Below are 15,200 nucleotides of genomic sequence, written 5' to 3' on the forward strand. Positions count from 1 at the left end.
AAGCGTCAGATTCTTCTGTTGTTAATCCAAATGTGCAAAATAAGAACAAAAAACCAAAGTCAAAATCAAACCGTTCTTTAAAGCGCAACAAAGCCACATCTTCGGTTACACCCACACGATCCAGTAAAAGACTTAAAAAATCCCACTAATTGCATTCATTTAATGATGCTCTTAGTAGACATCTATTTACTTCATTCTCCCAGTATAAACCAAGTTTTTCAAACGTAATCTCAAACTGGTGGGGGGCAATGTCGTATTTGACCATGTCTAATACTAATCTTTACGTGTGAGATTACATTTGGCTTAATTACATGTACCTTAGTTAGTACTCCGACCTCTTTTAAAATAACCTAATTTCTTTTTGCTATGAGCCCCTCCTTTCACTTCTAATAAAAGGATAAAACAGAGACTCATCACTTCTTTGCTTTTATTCTATACATTACAGAGTACTAACAACAACAGCAATAACGACAACTACAACCAATACCTCGCTTATTTTAGAACAAAATGGTTGGTCAAAAAGGAACTTTTCTGTAAAGCCTGGCGACCAAGTGCCTCTTTCCACACCAACAACTTGATTGAATCATATTACAATCAATTGAAAACGCTTTACCTTGGTCGCTCTCGACGCAGTCATTGTGACTCTTTGATTAATACTTTGCAAGAAACGCAGATGATCGGCTGCCGTCAGGAGACTTTAAAATGTTTGTATGGTTTTCAAACAGTTAAATTAAGCCCAAATGATATGAAGAAAAGATTGGCATATGCTCTTGACGAAGACATTGCTACAAGTATGGTTCAGCGCTCTGAAGATGACGATGATACGTATGATTGTAAATCATTCACTGACGATTACATTTGGTACGAAATCGAACTGAAAAATGGTCATCTCTTCCGTTGTAACTGTCCTGATAATTTAAAATTTTGTAAGCATATCTTCTTAGTTAACAGAGTGGCTGATGTTCCATATACTCTTCGTTTTGATATTGTTGTTGATGCTGATACTACTGGTCTTATCCATGAAGAACTTGCCATAACTGGTATCAATTTTACAGATACTACAAATGATTCTACCTCTGATAATGATATCTGCCAAGAATTGGCATATTCAATTGATAGATATGACAATTTATGCATAAGCGATCTTGGAAGAAAGAAAGTGATGTATAGCTTACAACGCGTTAAATTGGAAGTCATTAACCATGCTACCAAAGCATCATATTATATGATGAAAGAAGCTACCGTTATTTCTCAAACACTTCCTGAGCGTCAAAGTATATTTTTTTTTATTAACATCCTACTATCTTTTTACTTTTTCTATATATATATTATTACTATTATTATTATTATTATTATATTATATTTTTAAATACACAATAATCCAATATTTCTCTTTCATTCATTATGCCCTCTCTCTCTCTTCATATTATAGTAATATTTGTTCCGGCAGGACTGCTTTTGAATAGGGCGATTTAACGTTGTTCTATTTTTTTGAGTTTGAAGGTTCATATAATGTCAGCTTTTTAAACAACTCTTATTTAAAAAAGTAATGATCGGCCCAACCATTCCAGAACATTTATTGAAAAAGAAAAGTATTGAATCAGAGATTACGATCTCTGACGAAGAAGATGACAGACATATTGGACCACAGATTCCTCAAGACATCTTGCAAAAAAGACAACAAAATAAAGCGGTAAACAGTCATGCAGCGATCGGTCCACAAATACTAGAAGACCTTGTTGAACAAAAGAATGAACAATTCGACAAAATGAATGACACATGTAACGACTATGTTCCCGAACTCCCGCCTGATCTTCTTGAACAAAGACAAAAAAGACAGAAGCAGCCAGCAGGAAGAAGAAGACAGCCTATTGGCCCCAGTTTACCCAGTGAATTTATTACTTCACAAGAAGAAGAAGAAGTTATTGGACCATCTTTGCCCAAAGACTATAATCCTGAAGAAGAAGCAAAGTATTCTGCTATTCAAGCTATTGAAGAGCGGGTGCGTTTAAGTAAAGCAGCAATGGAAAAGGTTTGTTGAATCAAATAAAGAAGCAGAGGCTTGTATTAATAAAACAAAAATAGAAAGATGAAAAGCCAAAAGTAGAGCGACCTGAGTGGATGATAGCGCCTCCTGAGATAGATTATTTAAAGAATGGTAATTCCATTGTTTGTTTTGTTTCTATAGAAACTAACATGCCATGACAGCTAATTCGTCGCGATCAAGACAGTTTTCAAATAAAGATGTTGGTGAAATTGATTCTAGTAGTTGGACAGATACACCTGCAGAGAAAGAACGTAAACGGAAAGAAGGAACTTTGGGAAAACGAAAAGCAGAAGAACCAATTGTGTATTCGTCACAAGATATTGAAAGAAGGAGAGCGATTGAAGAATACAATGTAAATGAAAATATATGCATATACGCAGCTATGTAACGCTACATACATTATTAGATGAAAACAAGACCAATGTCGCTATTGGAAATACATCGACAGAAAAAGAAAAAGTCAAAAGAAACACCTGAGGATGTATCAAAGAGACCCTTTGATAGAGAAAAGGACTTGCTGGCGCCAAAAAGAATGGATAGCAAACAAAAGAAAGAACTGCTGAGGCAGTCTGGTGAACTGAACTCAATGTTTGGCCATGGTAAAAGTTCATTCTTATAATAAAAATCTCAGCCTTTGTTGTTGTCCAATAAGAAATAATCAAAGGGCAACCGATAAAAAAAGAAACGAACAGAACACTTTAATTTTCTCCTTTTTTTTTTCCAGACCAAACATAAAATGGCTCTGCCAAAAAGAATTGTTAAAGTAATTTAGCTTTGTTAATTGTCAATTAAACACCTTTGCCCACACCATTATCTATGACAGGAAACAGAACGTTTACTAGCCGATCCAGCTCCAGGCATTTGTGCAACGCCTCATGAAGAAAACTTACGTTACTTTGATGTTGTTATTGCCGGTCCAAGTCAATCACCTTTTGAAGGTAAAGTAACTCTTACTTATTGAAGTCCTTATCAACTTACATCATCGTAGGTGGTGTGTTTCGTTTAGAGTTATTCTTACCTGAAGACTATCCTATGGGTCCACCTAAAGTTCGCTTCTTGACGAAAATCTACCACCCCAATATTGATAAACTCGGTCGTATTTGCTTAGATATTCTCAAAGGTTAGTACCAAAAAGGAAGTAGGATGAATATAGATAATAATAATAATGAATAGATAAATGGTCGCCTGCACTTCAAATTCGCACTGTTTTACTTTCTATACAAGCATTATTATCTGCACCCAATCCTGATGATCCATTAGCTAATGATGTTGCTTCTCACTGGAAAGAAGATGAAAAGGGCGCTATTGAACAAGGTAAATTCGCTATATATTACAATATCTTTATTCTGACTTATTGTCGTCATCCTAGCTCGTCAATGGACTGCCATGTATGCTCATTCTTAATAAAGTTTTAGTTCAATTTGACAGACAATACACTTTTGACTAGAGATCGTCATGTGAGCTCTATTTCACATGCTTCATAAAGCATTAATATTACTTTTTATTTATCTTTGACAGGTGAACCTGATTTCTTTCTTTCTTTCTTTTTGGTTAAATAAAAGAAATAATTGGGTTTCACTCATGGATCAAGAAAGTAACATTGAATTACTTTATGATATGCATTAATGTGACCCTGCCTATCCTTAGCTTTCCCTACGATCAATTATATTGAAATATTTACTACAAGAGATACAAAGAGGATCGATGTCACTGTAATCATTCATGCAAACATTCAGAAGGAACTCAAGCTAGCATTTAATGAGTTCGTTCTAGACACAAAACAGGCGCATCATCAGGAAATTACTTCTCTTGTTGCTACAATCCTTCCTATGCCCTTTATTAACTCAAGGATAGCTGTACATATCTGCTTTATCGAACATGGTACCATTGTTGATACACAATTTATTGCAAGCTTTATATATGAACAAGATACTATGAACACTTCTCTCATTCGAGCACATTCATTGAAAGGTAAAAAAAAAAGACTATCAGCCAAACTTTGATTTATCTGGCTATGTCAGAGATACCACTTATCCTACCCTTCGTCCTCAGCCTGCCTCGGCCACTCAGCCAACTCCTCCCATGTCTCTACCTTACAATGACTTCTCGTCTGATAGTGTTCATTCATGCATAACAAAAACATCTTCTTATACTGATTCTATATATGTTGCTGGTTATCAATTTTGTCATGATCTCAATCGCCAAATAGATCTCAAAATTATTGGTGATACCAACGACGTCATGCACAGTTGGGCAGCAGAAGAAAGGGGCAAGGGTCGTCGTTTGGTTCAGTTTTGGCGCCAAAAGGAACAAACAGATATCACCTGTGCGTTCAAACCAGTGTTAACACATCTTGATCAACCCAAGACTACTATTGTCTCCTGCATATATTGGGTGTAGCGTAACGTTTTCTTTACTACTTCAGCTGACTTGATCGCTCTCATTGAATCCTTGTTGGGTACTAACTTTAATGTAGACGAAAAGAATCGCGTTCGTCGCAACCTCGAAGGACTTCGACCTGTTACCATTGGCAAGGATAAACCAGAGAGTGCAAACTTTTTTAAATTAATCATGTCATACCCTGATCCAAAGCCACGCAACATCGAAAGGGATTTGAAGGTGTTTTCCTGGCGCTCCTTGCCGTTTGCCCTCAAAAAGATTATATCAAAATATTCGACTCATTCACTGGCAAGCAAAATATTGTGTCATGAGTAGCATAATAGTCCTCGTTTGTCAGAAAATATTGATTTATCAAAATGTGGTCATGAACATATAAAAGGAGAACATGATGAAGATGATAAAAGGCCAAAGGCAAGTCTTGAATAAGAAATGATTATGTACTTTGTATAATTGATAATATTCTATTGTAATCATTTATAATCTTTATCCCCTGGCTGTCATCTTTTTATTCATTAGTCTTCTAGTTATGCATATATTATAAAATACCAAATAAATAGAGCAATGATTAATATAATAAATCCGACAGATAACTGGCTCATTATTCTATTCCAACGATAAAACAGGACTTGTTCATATCCTTCTCGGCTCTTGACCTTGGGACTACTTGGTAACCACAGTATTTTGCAAGATGTCTTTCCGTTTGCGATTAAGGATGGATGAACAATGGTCCATACTTGTTCATTGTCGCCTTTGTAAGGTATATCGAAATAATAGCCACCTATCCACCAACATGGGAAAAAGAGAAAGCCAAAGAGAAACAAGAGAGACTGTTTATGAAATATTGGGGGTGATCTATCCTTTATTACTGTCATGACTTTGTTTGAATAACAATAACATTCTGTAGAGCTTGTTAAAGTAGATATAGTTGTTTGTCGGAAATGACGATAGTAATGTATTGATTTTCTTTTCGACAATCTTTGATGTTTTTGATAACGTACGGAATACCATCGTAAAAGATTTGGATTGCACTTATGGCGAGGTTGACCTGTCCATGTTTGACGCCTATAGTGATTGATTTTATCAGTAGATAGCGTTGAAGAAAAAGAAGACATTGACATGTTTTCTGTCATAGATGGGTTTATTTTATATATTCATAACTAGAAAAGCATGGAATGTCTCCTTTTCCTCTCTTTCTGGATTCTTTAGACTAATTTTTACTCCCCAAACTCATTCTTTAATTTATTGTTTTGGTTATGTAAAACAAGGGATCAAACTTGATCTTACTGATATACAAAGCTTTTTATTAGTTCAAAAGTAGTGTGCAAAAAAAAAAAAAAAAAAAAAGAGGAGAAAAGTGGATAGCATGTATTAATTTTGAAGTTTAGTTTCATCAATAACTTCACCTTCAACATCTAAAAAGCCATAATCTGAGCATAACTTGACTAGATTTTCAGCTTCAGAAACAGGCAATTTTTCCAATACTTTATTCAATTCCTCCAGTTTTCCAGTTTTTAATGCATCTTGGAACTCTTGTGGCATTCCAGTAAAGGCTGTATAGGCTTGCTCATCCTCAGGTTGAGGTACACGAATGGTCAATTGTGAACCATCGCCCATAGGCTGAAGTTGAATTGTTTCCACTTGACTTTGTGAAGATTGTTCTGCAATCATTTCAGTACATCGCTTCTTGATACGGTTATATAACGAGTCAGCATACTCAAAAAACATCTTGTGCGCTAAACCATCCTGGGCATTGATCCTACATTCATTTGCAGGTTAGTTACATGCTCTTACAGGAAATATTAGTCTCACTTTTTAAAAAATATTTCTACACCATTTCTTCCTAACTGTCCACAATGCTGAAGAACAACAGACTGAACAACACAGTTTCTCGCGTATTCCTCTTCTCCTTTTAACTGTGCAGTGAATGCTTCACCAAGGAGTGAATCGGATACTTTTTCGGTTAAAAGCTCTGGATGTTTTAAAAGATATTTATGGCTTTCATCAAATGTTTTAAGTTTGGAAAATACGACTGCATCTGGTGTCAAGTCAACATCTTCTTCATCCGCATCACCGTCATCTTCTTTATTTGTGGGGAAGGCCATCTTATCATCCAAACTCTAAAAGATGGTAAGTGATTCAATATGGAGAAAAAGTAACTGTAACCTACCAAGTCCTTCATTGTCGTGTTGGGATTTAATGTTTCAATAACTGTCGTCTTTTCTGTCATCTTCTTATTAGATGATAATGGTTTTGGTTTATTAAGAATCTGGGCAAAGAGAGATGTGGGTTAGTAGATGTATTTACATGTAATATTTAACTTACAGTCTTTGATGATTTTTCAGAGGTAAACATATTTTCACTTGTCAATTTTTTACGAGCTTCCTTTTCGAGCTTCTCCAGTTCCTGACTAGCATTATCGACAGTCTTTTGAACTGTATTTTCGGTTTGACAAAATCGTTCAAGTAATGTCTGTTTTACTTGTTCCGAAGAAGTTTGAACTAAGCCAGTAGCAATTTGAATCTTCATAGCAGCAAATATATCCTTTATATTCAGTTGAGGCTGTCCAGCTGGAGGCTTTGGCAAATCGAGTGCCTTTGCTTCCGATTGATAGCTTTCCAGTTTCTCCATTACCTTCTTGACGCCATCATCTTGATTCAAGAGGTTCCTCAAGTCCTTTACTTTCTGTAATACATTCTTTTGCTGAGGGATGAACTTTTGAAGATACTCGATCTTTGCTTTACGTTCAGCACGTTCACGATGTATCGCTTCTCGCTTCCATTTGATCATAGACCGTTTATCAACGTTAGGATGAACTTCGATATCTGAGTCATCAGATAACTCAAGGTTATCCCATTTACTATAATCCAAAGGCATACTATTTAAATTGGAAAGATGAAGAAAATGATGGAAAAAAAAAGCTCCCCTCATGCAATCAATTTAAACTAAAGCTGTGACGATGTTGTTAGTCGGCGTTGTAATTTTATTTTGACTCCTTTCTTTTTCCCCCACTATTGATACTCTTGAGGGATAAAAGATGAAAAGACTGTAAGCTATTTTGGTGTGTATCCAAGTACAAAGGAATATGTTCCAAACAGGCTGTCTATAAAGTGACACTCGGGGTAAGAGTTCAAAGAATGCGTTTTCTTTATAAATGACTTGTTTTTAAATATTATATATTGAATGACATATTCAAAAGTTAGATTATAAAGTATTTTAACACGCACACACAACACTTTGTAGTTTATATCATCTGATGATTGACAAAACGTGTTCACTCTTGCACTAGAAAAACACGATAAAAACAATGACATTTTTTTTTTTGGCTTGACAGCAGTAAAGATACTTTAATGAAAAGAAAAGTATTCAATCTGGGTATTTAAGAACGTTCACCACGAAGACGACGAGCGAGCTGAATATCCTTGGGTTGAATAGTAACACGCTTGGCGTGGATGGCAGCCAAGTTAGTATCTTCAAAAAGAGAGACCAAGTAAGCTTCAGAAGCTTCTTGAAGGGCACCAATAGCAGAAGATTGGAAACGCAAGTCAGTCTTAAAGTCTTGAGCAATTTCACGAACAAGACGTTGGAAAGGGAGCTTACGGATCAAAAGTTCAGTAGACTTTTGATAACGACGGATTTCACGAAGAGCGACAGTACCGGGTCTGTAACGATGAGGCTTCTTGACACCACCAGTAGAAGGAGCAGACTTACGGGCAGCCTTGGTAGCTAATTGCTTACGGGGGGCTTTACCACCAGTGGATTTACGAGCAGTTTGCTTAGTACGAGCCATGATATAAAAAAAGTGTATGAAGAAAAAGAAGAAAAAGAACCAAAAAAAAGGGAGTGAAAAATTTCTTTAAGAATTAAAAGACGTCACCTGCTTCAACTAGTAATGCTAATAATAATAATAATAATAATAATAGGATACGCGTTTTTTAAACGCGTGCATTTTTTTTTTTAAAAAAAAATATAGCTATTTTTTCCTGTAGTCCTCGTCATCAAACAAAAAAATTATTCTCAAAAAATTATAAAAAATCCAAAACTTTCTCTCTCTCTCTTTCTCTCTTTTTTCTCTCTCTTTTTTCTCTCTTTTTCTTTGAAAAAATATAACATTAATCAGTAAGTGGATATCTCTATTTCTTTTGTAAACTGTTATTTATTTCCATAGTGACTGGTCGTGGAAAAGGTGGTAAAGGTCTCGGAAAGGGCGGTGCTAAGCGTCATCGCAAGATTCTTCGTGACAACATTCAAGGTATTACCAAGCCTGCTATTCGTCGTCTTGCCCGTCGTGGTGGTGTCAAGCGTATCTCTGGTCTCATCTATGAAGAAACCCGTAACGTCTTGAAGACTTTCCTTGAAAATGTTATTCGTGATGCTGTTACTTATACTGAACATGCCAAGAGAAAGACTGTTACTTCCTTGGATGTCGTCTATGCTCTCAAGAGACAAGGTCGTACTCTCTACGGTTTCGGTGGATAAATTCATTCGATTATCACATTATCATATTGAAATAAATCAAGCACATTTTTAGCAATAAAAACTTTTTCGTCTCCTTTTTTATTTGCAGGAGCCATAAACATAAACATATCTCCCCTGTATTGAATGAAATATCTCTTTCTTTAGTGATGGTTCATATTTAAAATAGTATATTTTTATTATGCCATGGCTATTATATCATTTCATCGTTCTTCTATTAGCATTTGAATCTCTTCGGGTATAGGTGGATACTCTTTCTCCATATATTCTGTCATTAATGATTCATTATACTTTTCACGATACAATCGGACCTTGCTTATCGGTGGAAAAGGATTCACTTTGCTCAAGACAAGTCTCTGCTTTTGATGATGTAAATAACCACGAATATATCCCTTGTCAAATGTTGGTATAAAATAAAACCTTTTGTGTTTGGACTTACCTGACTGACAAGTGATACAAGCATACATTCAATCTCTGATATTGTGAATCTATTCGTTCGTTCTGCAAAATTAAATGCCTTCACACACTCATTAAATGTCAAGAAGGGAGTAGCTTGAATACTCTTTCTTATAGTGTACCTTTTCATAATATTAGTTAATAATCCATTACTACATAATCTATAATCACTTACAGTCTTCTAACTAAGCAACGCCATGCCAAGACAATGCCTCTGTCTCTTAGTAATAAAACATTATATTTTCCTTTAAAGTAATCAATATAAACATACAAATGGTGCAAGTAGCTAGCTATATCCCCTTTTTTGAGTGCTTGTATCAGAGGCCAGTATTGATTGTGTAAATTATACTTGATAAGATATTCTTTTTTAGGAAAATATCCCAGCATGATGCCCGCAGGTATTAGATAATGTAGTATCACTCTTTTGTTATGCCAATGATCCTTGCCACAGTGTTCAAATGCAAATTGTAGATGGTCGTATGCCTATGTTTGTTTGTTTTTGTTTTGTTTTTTTGTTTTTTTTTTTTTTTAAAAAAAAAAAAGAGAATGAGCAAAAGCTGACGTCTACTATTGACTCATTCGAACCTGTTGTAATCGAATATCATATAGAGCATATCTACCTAGGTAATATTTATAGGTGACTTGATCCGAAATCGGATAGAGACTTAGATCGACACCGCCCGTTTCAATGTTGCTCATAAATGTCTGACATAGTCTTGTTGTGTTTAGTTTAAAGTACACTTTGAATGCCATATTTGTAACACGAAAGATGCCTTGTCTCTTGGATAATCCAATAGGTGAACTATTCCCATTTTACGTTTTAGTTACTCTGATGATATTGCTGTTAGTATTGTCCTTTACCGATCTGCAAGCATAATATTGAACACTCTCGTTAATAGCCGAGCAATAACATTTGCCTTTTTTGCTTTGCTTTTAAAATGATAATGCATGTCAACCTATGATGCAAATGAGTAAAAGCAGGTATTATAAATCATATCTTTTTTACATCAAACGCTAAATAGACCATATAGTCTGATAGTTCGACAATCAATGGAACCATAAAAACTGTATCCTGTCCACTAAATAGCGATGCTAATGAACTTGTGTCTGTTCAAAAAACCTCATTCATTATGTTACACGTTATTGTTACCTATAGAATTCAGATAAAGCATCAAAATACAGTCGCCCATCACAACATGAAAAACTCTGTATAGCTGCCAGATAATTGACTGTTGTTTCTGCAAGAGAATAGGATGTGTCTTCCAAGACTGAGTTCACTGCTTCCTCTATTTGTTCCATGCTCATCTTTAATAAAAGAATGTCAATATTCCTATATAGCAAACTAACTTTCTTTTGCTGTACGTTGTTCACTACACTTCCTAAACTTGGTTCGCTTCCAAGGCTAAATTGCTCATTTTGCCAAGCTTCAAGGGCATTTCTAATGGAAAAAAGAAGAGAAAAGCTACTGCTATCCTGCCTTTTATAAGCATCTACAACTTGTAATGAAAACTGTTGAACAAATGATTCCTCCATTATTTGAACAAACGAAGAAAGAAAAAAAAAAAAAGAATCTGCCAGTCACTTGTAGTAAAGTCAAAAAAAAAAGTGAAATACAACACAACAAAAATTGATTATTTATTTGCAACCATGTAAACTGTAGATAATACAGATATAGTCATAATCCCCACAATTGTCTTAGCGACGAACAACTTCATATCTTGAAGAAGATATTTGATCCGAATACAACCTACCAGATGATCTATAGAAACTAATGAGTTACACACTTTTGCTTATTTCTTCATTAAACTTACGTGGAAGGTGTTGAAATAATTGAATTGATCTGAGTAGCAGCATAACTACGCGTTGAAGGTTTGTTATCTCTCAATATGACACGCAAATATTGACCTTGAGAAATATGTTAATCTATTTTAAAACTTGTCCTATTTCCTTACCATCTGCTTTTATATTATCAAGTTTAGCTATACAGTCTAAGGCTGCGCTTTTTGTGCTAAATTCTACTTCAGCTTCTCCAAATGATTCACCCATACGGTTTCTTAAAACTTCACATCGCAAAACATTGCCAAATTCTTCACATACACACTTTTAAATAGTTGATAAGAAACAAACATACATATATATATTTCTCCATTTACCCTGACATCTTCCGAGTTAGTCCCACGGTCTAACCCAGATATCAACACTGTAGTTGGACCAGATTCACCTTTGATAGTCAAGCCGCCGGAGGGTGGGGTTACATTTGATCGCCCACGGATAGAAATACTAGATCGTCCATCGATAACAGGTCGCTCATATGCAGATCCGGTTATACGTGCAGTTTGTTGCGGTATTACTGGTTGTGTCTGTTGTGAACGAGGACCAAGACGAGAACTGAAGATGCTTAATGTACTGCCATTTGAACTCTTACTTGGACTATTTATACTATTAACTATCGCCGTCTTCTTTTTCGTCAAGGGAGTGGTGGCAGGGGTGGTAATGGCAGCAGTGGTTGTATTACTGAGTTTCTTTACTTGAGAGCCTAATTTACCTTTAACTGTCTGAGGAACAGCTTTTGTGATGATAATTTTAGAAGGATCGGCGATTGTTGAAGTTTTGTTACTTGCTGAAGGATTAGGTCTCGATGTCAATGACTGTAAGCAAAGGATTAATATTGAATAAGCACAAATTATAATACCTTTTTACCAGCCGAGACATGATATTCTTGCTAGTTTTGACATTATTATTTGATGCTGGTTTTTTAACTTTAGCCTTCGTTTGGATACTTAGATTGCCTTTTTCTTTGCCCTTTTGAAGTTTTTTAGCTTTGTTTGGCTGTGATGAGCCTTTCTTAGGGTGTGTTTTTCTTTGCTTTATAAGATCATCAAGCGAGGAATCAAGGTCCATTGAACTCATGTTATTTATTAGTTTTTTTTTTTTGTAATTAGGAAAAAAGAAAGAAAAAAATATATATTTGGGTTATTTTTTTCTCAAGATTTTATCCAATTAAAATCAAGGTGCAATCCAGCGTCTTACAGCAGGGCTTGCACCCAAGGTAGGGTGTAAGACAACATATTTAAAGAAATATTCAAGTTCTCGACGACGTTGTTCAACAAACGTAGGCGTAAATTTGCCAACTACTTTCTTCGGTGGTAATTTAGGAATGCTTTTTTTTAAATAGCTATAGTTCTTTATCAATTCTTCACGAAGCTCTACAAAGTCCGAGTAGCGTTTAAGGACAGTAATTGGCGTTCCCTATTATACAGATGTATGGGTATGTTTATGTTAGTGAATTAATATCGTTGATAGCTTATTTTTACTTTATCGCTATATACTGTGCAGCTGTAGCATATATAGCTTCCATATCCCGCACCTATACGTAAGGGATGCTCAACAACTGCGTCTGTTGCATATATAAAGTTTTCATCGTTCTTATAGAAGTTGATATGGGCAACTTCTTCTCCTGTTTTAATAGGTGTTGATTGAGATGGTCTAAGCCCTTTTAGTAAAGGAAATAGACTCTTCTTCTTATTACTGTTGATATTGCTATCCATATTTGTCTATTACAAGGCTGTTAGTAACTACACAGTTTTCAAGTGGATACACACATACCATTAAAGAATTTAATGGCTGACCTGAACATTGTTCCTGTCGATTGCTGCTGCTGGTATTTTTATCAGAGTCTTCTGTCTTTTCTTCCTCTTCAATTATTCTATCCCTCGATGGTATCTTGGTCAATCTGACTAAAGGTTTAGCTGACACTAGAGGAGAAGACTGACTCATTGTTGGTTTAACCTTTGTTGTTACTAAATATCTTTTTCTAGTGAATACACCTTATTATTACACACATCTCTATTACCATTCGATACAAATTCTAGCTTTTTCCGTACGTCGTCCATAACTATTTTCGCTTTTCTATCCATTTCTACACTTGTTTCAAGCTTATTCTCGTCCAGATTGTCCTGTAATTGTACTAGTCTTTTGATTGCCTCTCGTAAGTCTTTACTCGCTTGGTTTATTGCATTTGTCGCTCTATCTTCTTTTCCAAGTGATTCAAGTTTGACCCACTCATTTTGACATTGTTCAAGTAATGTATTTACTTCAGTTTGATAAATGGACATTCAAAAAGTTGAAACAAGAATAAATAAAAAAGGAAAGGGATTTCATATTTATTTTATAACCAACCTATAATTTCATTGGCTGTTTATTGTTTTATACCTTGGGCTATGATATTACCATGGCAAACGTTCCAATGCGCTGCAAAAAGACGTTGGCGACAGCTCATTGCTGATCTTTATCATACACATTAAAAATGCATCAGGACCTAATCGCCTTTTTTTTACATCCAAATCAATTGAGAATAATAGCTGTATATTGGCAAGGCCAACCAGATACCAAGAAACCTAGGTCCTATTGTTTCAACGAAAAAATAAAATTAATTTAGCCCACGCGGACAGAGGCAATGATAAGGCAGGGCCAACTGTTGGCCACAGTTACAACTCGATTCTACATCTGTAGAATACGTGGAAATTTGCAGCATATGATATAAAACCAAACATCATTGCATTGGAAGTGGTTATCACAGAAACCAATAGCTGCACAAACAACATTTGTCAACGATATAGCTGGTTCTGCCTATTAATATATTATTTTTTTACTCATTTATATTTTTAGAGTAAATAAAATGACACGTGGTAAACAAGAATTTCTGTTGATGATTCGACTTTATTTAACTATCGTAATTACTTTCGCTTTTTGGATTATAATAAAGAGTGACATACATATTTTCTAAATGCCCACTACTTTATAACGAACAGTCCGCGTATACAAGCAGCCAATTGAGAAGGAGATAATGGTCAATAAAAAAAAACAGGCCCTTTGATGCATGCATTTAAGTTATACGGTTAAACAATCTTTTATTAAACCCAAGTGGGCACGTAGTATTTTTTTATACTGAAATTGCCCGGGCAAGTTCAACAAGGTGGGGTGTATAATGTGGTGGGGGTGAGAAGGTACTGGCGGTGGAGGGGGAAAGCATACAATCTAATGGGGGGTGAGTAGAGGGAGATAAACTAATCATTATAATTGGTAGGCTAAGACTTGGTGGTGTTAGGGTTCATGCTTATTTCAACCTGGGCGGGTACCGCAATTATTCATAATTTGTTTATTTCCAACGACCAACAACCGAGAACCATAGAAAGCGGCATTAAAACCCTCAAGAGCAAGCTACTGGGAGCAGTTTTGCGGGATTCGAACGCAGGACTTTGGCTTCAAATCATAGATTTTTGACCACTGAGCTAGGGGCATAGGCCCCCATTTAAGTTATACGATTAAACAGTCTTTTATTTACAATTAAAGCCTCAAATGGGCGCACGATAATAATATATCTTCTTCGCCCGAGGCAGATCAAAAAAGAATGAAGAATTGGTAACTAAAAAACCCTTATGAGATCAAGGGTAAAAAAGTTATTAAAGGAATGATGTTGGGGCAAGTGTAAGATACACTAGTGAGGACAACGAGGGAGCCAATCGAGGAGCTTTTGCCCAAGGCGTGGGGGCGAAGAAGGTGGACACTTCTGATGATGGAGGTAGTCAAGTTCATGAAGAAGAGCGCATATAGCTGGCCAACGAATGGTCCATGGGAGAGCGGCTTGAAAGGAGCGTGGTTTCTTCAAAGGTAGCAAATTAAAGAGGAAGAATAATGGATCTGAAATTGTTCCGGGCATCATAAGTCGGCGGTGCATTTGAAGACAACGAATGGCGTGGGCTTTGGTGAAGGATTGGTTGGGGTGCCGAGGACAGGTTTTGTCGTGGCCGCTGGGAAGCCAACC

At 35.8% G+C, this 15,200-nt stretch overlaps 10 protein-coding genes across 10 annotated transcripts; 5 read left to right on the plus strand and 5 right to left on the minus strand.

Annotated features, from left to right (window-relative positions):
• Positions 1–749: 749 nt before the first annotated feature.
• Positions 750–1,395, plus strand: RHIMIDRAFT_262632 (uncharacterized protein; the record flags this gene model as incomplete). The annotated part of the gene is made up of 2 exons (XM_023611621.1): positions 750–1,336; positions 1,360–1,395. A coding segment is annotated over exon 1 (366 nt), but the record flags the coding sequence as incomplete, so codon positions are not given.
• Positions 1,396–1,495: 100 nt separating this feature from the next.
• RHIMIDRAFT_262633 (uncharacterized protein) lies at positions 1,496–2,773 on the plus strand. Its single transcript, XM_023611622.1, has 5 exons — positions 1,496–1,792; positions 1,828–2,032; positions 2,086–2,158; positions 2,209–2,399; positions 2,454–2,773. The coding sequence occupies exons 1-5, from the start codon at positions 1,773–1,775 to the stop codon at positions 2,664–2,666; spliced, it is 702 nt and encodes a 233-aa protein (XP_023463107.1). The 5' UTR covers positions 1,496–1,772; the 3' UTR covers positions 2,667–2,773.
• Positions 2,756–3,480, plus strand: RHIMIDRAFT_46873 (putative ubiquitin-conjugating enzyme E2). Its single transcript, XM_023615282.1, has 5 exons — positions 2,756–2,810; positions 2,871–2,985; positions 3,036–3,167; positions 3,221–3,361; positions 3,417–3,480. The coding sequence occupies exons 1-5, from the start codon at positions 2,784–2,786 to the stop codon at positions 3,449–3,451; spliced, it is 450 nt and encodes a 149-aa protein (XP_023463108.1). The 5' UTR covers positions 2,756–2,783; the 3' UTR covers positions 3,452–3,480.
• A 148-nt stretch (positions 3,481–3,628) lies between these two features.
• Positions 3,629–4,762, plus strand: RHIMIDRAFT_240511 (uncharacterized protein; the record flags this gene model as incomplete). Its single annotated transcript, XM_023609390.1, has 4 exons — positions 3,629–3,641; positions 3,695–4,018; positions 4,071–4,387; positions 4,448–4,762. 4 exons carry the CDS (start codon positions 3,629–3,631, stop codon positions 4,760–4,762), a joined length of 969 nt encoding a protein of 322 aa, XP_023463109.1.
• A 1,053-nt stretch (positions 4,763–5,815) lies between these two features.
• On the minus strand, positions 5,816–7,321 carry RHIMIDRAFT_240512 (Hsp90 co-chaperone CDC37; the record flags this gene model as incomplete). Its single annotated transcript, XM_023609391.1, has 4 exons — positions 5,816–6,203; positions 6,257–6,564; positions 6,615–6,713; positions 6,770–7,321. The coding sequence occupies 4 exons, from the start codon at positions 7,319–7,321 to the stop codon at positions 5,816–5,818; spliced, it is 1,347 nt and encodes a 448-aa protein (XP_023463110.1).
• A 502-nt stretch (positions 7,322–7,823) lies between these two features.
• Positions 7,824–8,234, minus strand: RHIMIDRAFT_206776 (histone H3; the record flags this gene model as incomplete). The annotated part of the gene is made up of 1 exon (XM_023606933.1): positions 7,824–8,234. The coding sequence occupies one exon, from the start codon at positions 8,232–8,234 to the stop codon at positions 7,824–7,826; it is 411 nt and encodes a 136-aa protein (XP_023463111.1).
• A 239-nt stretch (positions 8,235–8,473) lies between these two features.
• On the plus strand, positions 8,474–9,059 carry RHIMIDRAFT_46924 (histone-fold-containing protein). The gene is made up of 2 exons (XM_023615284.1): positions 8,474–8,563; positions 8,613–9,059. Coding segments are annotated over exons 1-2 (312 nt in total). The 5' UTR covers positions 8,474–8,562; the 3' UTR covers positions 8,924–9,059.
• Position 9,060: 1 nt separating this feature from the next.
• RHIMIDRAFT_46902 (uncharacterized protein) lies at positions 9,061–10,907 on the minus strand. Its single transcript, XM_023615283.1, has 8 exons — positions 10,739–10,907; positions 10,527–10,681; positions 10,383–10,476; positions 10,238–10,332; positions 9,962–10,178; positions 9,552–9,859; positions 9,360–9,498; positions 9,061–9,312 (listed from the first exon to the last, which is right to left on the minus strand). Exons 2-8 carry the CDS (start codon positions 10,679–10,681, stop codon positions 9,124–9,126), a joined length of 1,197 nt encoding a protein of 398 aa, XP_023463113.1. The 5' UTR covers positions 10,739–10,907; the 3' UTR covers positions 9,061–9,123.
• A 164-nt stretch (positions 10,908–11,071) lies between these two features.
• RHIMIDRAFT_240516 (RNA-binding domain-containing protein) lies at positions 11,072–12,286 on the minus strand (the record flags this gene model as incomplete). The annotated part of the gene is made up of 5 exons (XM_023609392.1): positions 11,072–11,135; positions 11,188–11,281; positions 11,329–11,476; positions 11,530–12,024; positions 12,077–12,286. The coding sequence occupies 5 exons, from the start codon at positions 12,284–12,286 to the stop codon at positions 11,072–11,074; spliced, it is 1,011 nt and encodes a 336-aa protein (XP_023463114.1).
• Positions 12,172–13,561, minus strand: RHIMIDRAFT_46942 (Phox-like protein). Its single transcript, XM_023615285.1, has 4 exons — positions 13,230–13,561; positions 12,983–13,176; positions 12,691–12,930; positions 12,172–12,625 (listed from the first exon to the last, which is right to left on the minus strand). Exons 1-4 carry the CDS (start codon positions 13,489–13,491, stop codon positions 12,383–12,385), a joined length of 939 nt encoding a protein of 312 aa, XP_023463115.1. The 5' UTR covers positions 13,492–13,561; the 3' UTR covers positions 12,172–12,382.
• Between the last annotated feature and the right edge of the window lie 1,639 nt (positions 13,562–15,200).

This window comes from Rhizopus microsporus, assembly GCF_002708625.1.
Source record: "Rhizopus microsporus ATCC 52813 unplaced genomic scaffold scaffold_17, whole genome shotgun sequence".
Classification (NCBI taxonomy): Eukaryota; Fungi; Mucoromycota; class Mucoromycetes; order Mucorales; family Rhizopodaceae; genus Rhizopus; species Rhizopus microsporus.